The sequence below is a fragment of the Nanorana parkeri genome, unplaced genomic scaffold, assembly GCF_000935625.1.
Source record: "Nanorana parkeri isolate BGI_ZX_2015 unplaced genomic scaffold, ASM93562v1 scaffold38, whole genome shotgun sequence".
NCBI classification, from domain to species: Eukaryota; Metazoa; Chordata; class Amphibia; order Anura; family Dicroglossidae; genus Nanorana; species Nanorana parkeri.
Genome location: NW_017306306.1, coordinates 1,144,878 through 1,153,301, shown reverse-complemented (window position 1 = coordinate 1,153,301; position 8,424 = coordinate 1,144,878). Strand labels below are relative to the sequence as shown.

General features: G+C 46.5%; 1 protein-coding gene across 1 annotated transcript in view; it reads right to left on the bottom strand.

Moving 5' to 3' along the window:
* The window catches only part of LOC108798499 (nose resistant to fluoxetine protein 6-like), a 52,777-nt gene that overhangs the window by 9,454 nt on the left and 34,899 nt on the right, over positions 1-8,424 (bottom strand). The window contains exons 12-14 of the mRNA XM_018570265.1: positions 6,856-6,969; positions 4,879-4,999; positions 1,242-1,428 (exon numbers count right to left, since the gene is read on the bottom strand). Of these exons, the coding sequence (XP_018425767.1) occupies positions 1,242-1,428; positions 4,879-4,999; positions 6,856-6,969 (422 nt within the window). The remainder of the gene's footprint in view (positions 1-1,241; positions 1,429-4,878; positions 5,000-6,855; positions 6,970-8,424) is intronic.

Below are 8,424 nucleotides of genomic sequence, written 5' to 3'. Positions count from 1 at the left end.
CCCCCCCCCCCCCATGTGACCCAATGAGATGCCGCCTGAGGCTGCCTCATTATAAGGGCAGCCCTGACTATTGGGGTATTCAGCCCCAGCTGCTTGAATACAATAGCCAGCAGTAAGGATTCCGCCATTCATGCTGTTTAGCGTGAGTGTGGGAATTTATTTCTCTTGTTTAGCCCATGGGGTGATGTATGGCTAGCCTGAGGGGCCAACAAAAAGCTGCTTAACGTAGTATTAAACCCTCAAACCTTTTTTCAATAATGAATCCAGATCAAACAAATATACATGGCCCAGCAAAGTATTTCTATACATTTTTGCCCAAGCACTTACAGCGAACATGTTTCCCAACCGATCCAAATCTCTCAGCTCGGCTTCCCTGAACTTCCTATCCAGCACAAGATCACAAAGGGACAGAGCAGTCTCCAGCAGCTCTCCATCTACTAGATTGGATAAGGGAGGAAGGAGTGTAATGGATTGCTCTGCTGTGTCTGTGTGCTTGTGGAGACACACACAGCTTACTAGCGCACACAATGGTGGCTCCATAGGACTCTGCAAGGAAAAGGAGTCACCCTAAGGCCTTGTTCACACCAAATGCAGACCAGATCCGGTCAGGTTTCTGCACACGCAGTGTAGTGGGTTGTGCCGCGTTTTAGACGCGTTTTGGATGCGTTTAGGGCCGGTTTTGTTTTTTAAGTTTAACATGGGCTTTCAGGCACTTGCATGCGTTTTTGATGCGTTTTTGTGTTTTAGATGCATTTTTGATGCGTTCCAGACCAGATCCAGAGCAGGTAAAATAGGGCTTGCCGCATTTTTTTCATCCGGTCTGGATCTGGTCTGGATCCGCACGCTGCGATGTGAACTGGAGGTCAAAATACCATAGGAATACATTGGACGCAGTTTTGATCCGGTCTGCACCTGCTCTGGTCCGGATCTGCTCCGCGCTTGGTGTGAACAAGCCCTAAAGCAGGATATCAGGACCAGTGCTCAGGAGACCAGCTGATTCTGCAGGAAGCTAAAACTTTTAAACACTTGTGTTCACATAATAACTTTTAAAGTTGATATATGAAGATTACTTGAAGCTTCCTATATCAGTGGATGTACAGATGGCTTTGGCATGTAGTTTTCACTGAAAGTAACCTCTGCTCGTACATTTTTTCATTATATACTGTAGTCTGAATTGTCCACAATCTCTGACAAGTTTACTTGGAGCATCTTTTAACTTTATACAGTGTATTCTATAGTACCTCCATATCCTTCGTGACACAGAACCAGGATCATGGCAATAGCAGCTGCCCACAAAGTCCTATGGCTGCCTTGGTAAATGGCAGCCAGGATGGAGTATGACGTAGGAGTATCGTCCAGAAGGAAAGCGAGACAGATCACCAGAAGCACGATGAGCAAAGCAGATAACCATCCTGCAACCGCCTGAGCCTGCACAGAGACAGAAATCCTTCAGATTACAGAAAGTAAAAAAAAAAAAACAAAAAACACAGATGGCTCAACAAATATACTCGATGTACTCCTCATACTGAACCCAGTTACAGTACTCGTCAGACTACGGCAAACTCATAGTGAATCATTCATCGTCCACAGGACTGATAGAGCACTAAACAGATTCATATGCGTTTCAGCATTGTACAAAACTCTAAACATATAACCCTTTAGGTTCTGTGGGTACTGCGGGTGCAAGATTGCACCTTACTCGACTCCATCTAGACAGGCCTGGAACAGCAGACTGAGGCGCCTGTGGAAGGACTACATGACAGGGGTTTGGGAAAACAAAAAGGGGTCCTGCTAGGGTTAATTTGTTCCTAGCAACAGGGAGGTTATGATGGGACACTTACCTAATTGGTCAGAGGTGCAGACAGGAGAAGTGTAGGTGGATCCCTGGGGAAAGAAGTTTCCAGATCCAGACGGAGTCAGCAGAGTGGAAATAGCGTCCCACCCTACCGCCCTAATTTTCTTTTTGTGTGTGGTATTTCCTTTTGTTTGATATTTGCATTGTCCGATTGCATTTTGTTTTGATGTATTGTTCATGTCACTGCAGCCGGGCAGGGTATTGGGGTCCTGGAGGAGCAATCTATGCAGTTGCTGTTTAATAAAGAGCGGGGAGTGTCTGCTTATACTGCTAAGTCCCCGAGGCGGTGTGGTGCGGCTGGGGGCCATGGAGGCAGACACTGGTTGGTTTGTTGTGGGATGGCCTTCAAGGACCTCAGTTCCCGTTGTCAGTTATTTTTGGAAAGATTGGTTAAATGGTTTTATACTTAATAAATTGGCTGCTGTGGCCACTACAATCCAATACCAGCGTTGTGTCAATGTATTAGAAGGGGGATTGGTATAGAAGTCTTATGCTGTTTCGTTAATTGACCCTTACAAAAAGGTAGACAATACCCTTGTCAGGCTTTGCGTTTTATCATCCTATGCCTGCATTAACTTTTGCTTCAAGATTCACCAACTTCTACCTGCATGAACTTTTCAACTATTCGAAAGGAAGGCCAAACTTTCTACATTCCAGTAAGGTGTCCATGGGGATGGGCTTTGGGTGAGGAGACGACCTTAGGGTATGGTGGAGGTGTGGAATACGTATTGTCATTCTTGTCTCTGCGGCTGTTCATCGAGTACTTTGCCCAAGACAATGCTGCCCTAGCCTTTGTCCAAACAAGGGTCACTTTTCTTTTGCTTTAAGAATTCCTAGTGTCCAGATAATGATGGCACATAAATCTTGTACTGATAATTAATCCTAAATCTAAACTGCAAACAAGTCACAAATACCTTCATGTTGCCTGGGGACAGTCAACGTCCCTTGTATGCTGTTAAACTATAAATTGTGAGTGTAAGAACAATGTGGCAGAGTACTCTTGTACCCAGTGGCATAAGAATCGCCATAGCGACCCAGGCGGCCGGTATGGGGCCCGGGCACAGGGGGGTCGCCTGGGTCGCTATGGCATGTAAGGGTGCTGGCTGTCACTGAGACAGCTCAGCAGCGGCGTTTCCCCTCATAGCAGCTTGAGCTGTGTCAGTGACAGCCAGCAGCTATGGCAGAAGAGGCCAGCGTTCGCAGTAAAGTAGGAGGCGGGGCCCGCCTAAGAGCAACCCCGCCTCCTCTTACATCACTGGCCAGCGACCTAAGAGCACGTGGGGCCAGTGATGTAAGAGGAGGTGGGGCCCGTCGATAGAAGAGGAGGCGGGGCCCCGGCAACCACGGAGGCGGACAGCGTTGACAGGTAAGAGGTGTGCAGCCCATCTGAAACCCTGCAGAGCCCACTATAGAGAGTCTATGGTGGGCTCAGCAGGGTCACTCTCAAGTGGGCTGTTTGGTATATCCGGTGGGCTCTGCAAGTGGCATAACTAGCATTCACAGGGCCCCCATACAAAATGTTGCTATGGGGCCCTGTGATTTCTATTTACGCCCCTGCTTGGACCTCTCCAATATTGACAATAGTGCTGTATGGTCAAGAAATTCACCTATTCATAAAAGAACTCAAAAACTCGTCCTGGGTTGACAACAACAGTTCTATTACCAGATAAATTGTGTTCCAGGGTAAAAGGACCAGCAGTGAACTTGCTGATGCACACTTCTGGAGTTCCATTTTTTAAAAGTAATTAAATGCACTAAGTCACTATAGCGCCCCTAGATGGCGCTGATGAGTATGGAAATTTGCTATACTCGTCAGTACCATCTAAGGGTGCTAGTACATGCAAACGGCATCCATGTGGCTATATGCTAGGTGGAACTTTTAGGGCCCAATCATACCTGATGCAGTCCGTTCCATTTTTGAGCTGCATCAAAAACGCATCACAATGCTTTCCTATGGGATTCTGGTGTTCTGTTCACACCAGACTAGTCCGTTCTGTCGCAGCCAGAAAAAGTACTGCTTGCACTAATTTAGCTGCATCAGATTGCGACGTAACGCATCACAAACGCATGCAAACGGAACGCATCTGATATCCATTTTAAGTCCAAAAGAAAAAACCCGAAAAAAAACCGCATTAATCGCGGTAAAACCGCTGCAAAATTGCGGTAAATATGCTGTAAAATGGCGGTAAAACGCATCGTTTGGGTGTGAACTAAGCCTTATAAATGAACCCCTAAGGTTTTAACAGGGCGCAGGACTGTATCACACCCAAGCTGAACTTTGGTAAACCAGCTAAATACACAGCTGAGTAAATGGAAGTTGTTTTACCTGCTAAAGGATTTGTTTATCTCACACAGCAAGAAAACACTTTTGATCAGACACTGACTCAGAAGTGTATTTATGCACTCCCGATGAGGCCAGGTGTGCCCACGCTGCAGTTCTGTCATAGACCAACAGGTGGCAGAGGCTGTAGACTAATATAAAGTATATATAATATATATATCGGTCTCGGAGCATGGAGCCGGCTTCCCGGCCAATCAGGAAGCCAGGCAGCGTGTAATGACTCGCCGCCCAGTTTCCTGATTGGTCGGGAAGATGGCCAATGAGGAAGCCGGATGGCGAGTCATTACTCGCCCCCGGCTTCGTGATTGGCCAGAAAGCCGGCTTCATGTTCCCTTGCCACCTGGTGAGGAGGGAGTATGGAGCAGGCTTCCGGCCAATCAGGAAGACGGGCGCAGAGTAATGACTCGCCGCCTTGCTTCCTGATTCCCTACTTCCCTAATCGGGAAGCCGGGTAGTGAGTCATTACATGCCGCCTGGCTTCCTTAATGGGACTTCCGGTACTCGGTATTGGCGAAAAACCGGTATCGGTGCATCCCTAATATATATATGTATCATGACAGGTGAATGGCAGCAGTACAACAATTAGAACAGTCAATAACAATCCTTATCACAATGACCTGTATTTCCAGATATCTTGGTTAAGAGACCTTGCCACCTGAATTTTATAGTCACAAGCACTTACCTTGCTTCTAATGTACTGCTTCTTGGCAATCATAAGGCCAGTCACTACACCAACCAAAAACGGGCCATATCGACAGTAAGGTTTGGTGTAATATTCCACCCAGTAATTCATACGGGACTGACTGTAGAAAATAGGTTTTTCGCATTACATATAGATAACAGCTGATCTGTAGGCACATAGCTAAATACACAGATGTCAATGGAGCTGTAACTCTGTCCAGACAGTTTTGTGATTCATACATCCTCATCAGATAGCACAGAACTTTTCCTGTTACAGTTTAGAAACACAGTGGCATCACCTCCCCACCTGCATCCTGCTGATTATATTACAAAGGAGAAGTAACATACTAATAGGTCATCTCTTTGCTCCTCCTGTCAGCACATGTCCAGGCAGCAGAGTTGCTGATTGGCCCCTAGAGCTGCCCCTCCCTCGCCCAGTCTGAGTGCTGCTGTGCAGGGGATGGCAGAGGCTGACATCAAGGCAGATTTAGTCACTTATGTTAGATGTAAAAATGAACATTTTGAAAGGAATGCACAATGGCGTTTTTACTTTGCGTATTAGAACTCCTTTAAGATACCCTACCAAACATGCTAAGATGGAAGGATGGGACCCGATGGCAATGGCTGCCAATCCAAGGGTGCTCAGGCAACCACTGAAGCAGATATAAGGCAGAAACAGCCTTTGGTCCCTTCCTCCCAGAAGACTTTGAGAGTCTCCATCTTGGAGCACATGTGGCAAAAGATTAAATCGGGTGCAGGTTTGTCAGGAGGAAGCCCAACCTCCTTAAAAGGCACAGGGACACACAAGAGACCCCGCACATCACAACGGCAGCTGAGACCCCACATGCATCACTGCACCAAATCAGTCAAGCAAAACAAATGGCAAACGCACTCATCAATTCGTCACCATCTTTACAGCAAGGTGCACATGGAAGGGCTTTATACAGTACAACCGCAAAAAGTTTCCCAGCACACTCACCAGCCGCACTATATAGAGGTGCGTTGGCAAGGTGGTGCGGCTTTCACATTTTCTGCAGAAGACGTGTATCTAAACCTCCATTTTTAACCTTAGCGGTGAGACAAGTTTTTTTTGCATGCTGACTGGTGAGTGTGCTGGGAAACTTTTTGCTGTTCCACCTCTACTTCTGAGTCCCTTGTTATGCTTCTGGCCTCCATAGCATTTGCACGGTCTTCTATGGCTAACCCTTGAGTAGGTTTAAGAGGAATCCCCACAATTACGCATATGAAAGCCACCTTACTAAGGCTATATTCACACCTTTACCTGTTATTCATCACAACAGAATTCACATTTTGCTGGAAACCACATTAAGGCCCCTTTCACACGTGCTGATCAGGAGAGGATCCATGCACGGATCGTTTACTGATCAGAGCAGTATGGAGCAGATGTCACCGCTGTGACATTCGTGTCTGTACAGTTTTTTCCTCCATCTTGCGATGGAGGAAAAAAACTGCAATTACCGGACCCCATGTCGGTCTAAGGGATTGGATGTAAAAGGGCATGTGTCCATTTACATCAGATTACCCCTGATCTGGTCCGGCAAAACGGATCTCTGATCTGTTTGTTTTTACAGACATGTCCGGAGTTGGGGGTAACCACATGGAAACGGATAACCATCCGTTTACACACGGCTGCCCATAGACTTACATTGGCCTTCCAATTGGGTCCGCTTGGAAAACTGACTGGGTGGTCCCATGCGAATGGGGCCTTAGGATGCAGAGGAGTGATTGTGGCTTCCAATCCAAATGTTTGAAGTTCCCAACAACATTAGGGGGGATCCAGAGAAGTTGCAGCCCCCCTGTGCGTGGACGAGCGGCAGAGGATCGCTACGTGTCACTAGTATGTACCAATCCTCTGTGTAGGACAAACCATTGAAAAGTAGATCTCCAGACGAAAAATAGTGGGCGCCCCTGTTCTATTACTTTCCAAAGAGCCAAAAATGGCAAGTTTAATATTTACCTTTCACCTCTCGGATAACGGATTGGAAGTTTTAAAAGAAAAGACATCACGGTGGTGGTAACAGTAGATGCGATAAACATCAGCGCCACTCCAGCAAACATAATATATTTCACTCTGAAAAACACAAGAACAGATTTTATCAGACAGAATAACTGCTCTTCCTCTCCGTCTTAATGTTCAAAGACGAGCTCCCAAAAATGGCTTTCGGAGGACTGCACCAGGTGTGATAATGTGCTCGCGTCTCTGACTATTCAACTGATAAAGATGAACTCTGGGCACATGAGACACAAATGAATGCAGCTCTGTATTCATTAATACATACAGTGGCGTAACTATCGTCATAGCAACCCAGGCGGCAGCTATGGGGCCCGGAGCACAGGGGGGCCTGGCCAGGACATCACCCTGATGCCGTGCGGGCCACCTGGGTCGCTATGGCATGTCAGGCTGCTGGCTGTCACTGGCGGGTGTGAGGAGGAATGTGTCGCTGTTAGATCATTGACAACCAACCTGTCAGTGATCTTTGCAGCAGCACATTCATCCTCACAGCCGCTGCTATGTCAGTGACAGCCAGCAGCTGTGGCAGAGGATGCTGGGCCGGGCTTCGCAGCGGAGGAGGCGGGTCACTCTCAAGTAAAACTCACAGTGCCCCATACAAAATTTTGATATGGGGCCCTGTGATTTCTAGCTACGCCCCTGAATACATACAGGTACATCTCTATAGGTTGAAATCAATGGACATGTGTCTTTATTCAACCTTAATAATTCTGTAACAATAGAAAATTGTTTAAGCTCAGCTATACCTGGAAAAGAAGAGAGAACATACTCACCTTTCCTGTTGCCCGTTCCATTGAACTCCAATGAGGAGAAATCTTCTACTGAGTCCAAAGCCCAAAGGTAAACAGACCACTGAGTATGTACTATCTTCTTTTACTGGTATGGCTGGATTTAACATTTTCAGCAGATACCGAGTCACTTTAAAAGTGCTGTTTTTTTTTAAATGCAAGTAATGTAAGCACTTGAATTTGACCTGGTATCAGCCTCTTGCAACCCCTTGTGGGGAACCCCAGGAGTACACATGCGTCTTCAACACAGTCCGATATAAATAAACATTTTTTATTTCATCCAGCGGTAACAGAACAAACAGCTTTCTTCAGCAAAACGGTAAAGTAAAAGGCTTTCCTCAGCAAACATAAAGATAAAGTCCTTCAATAAGATTGCACTACGTAGTGCGTTTAGGTGATCTCACCAAGATAGAGTCCACTTGCTTCTAAGCAGCCACACACACCCAGACCTTTCTGTCTGTCTCTCAGCTTCCCCACTCCTCTCTCCTGTGTTACCTTTTAACAGGAAGGGCTGTGGGTGAAGTATCTGCCCTCCCAAGTTAACCCCTTCTTCGCTCTCAGCCCTGCTGACTCTCCACACCCTGTACAGCAGAGCTCAGATTGAGAAAGGGAGAAGCAGCACTAGCTGCCAAATCAGTTGTGCTGCAGTACTGCAGTACAAGGAGCATTTCTTTTTGTCAATAGATCGCATAGAAAATAAAATGATTTTTGCAAGACATGATCACCA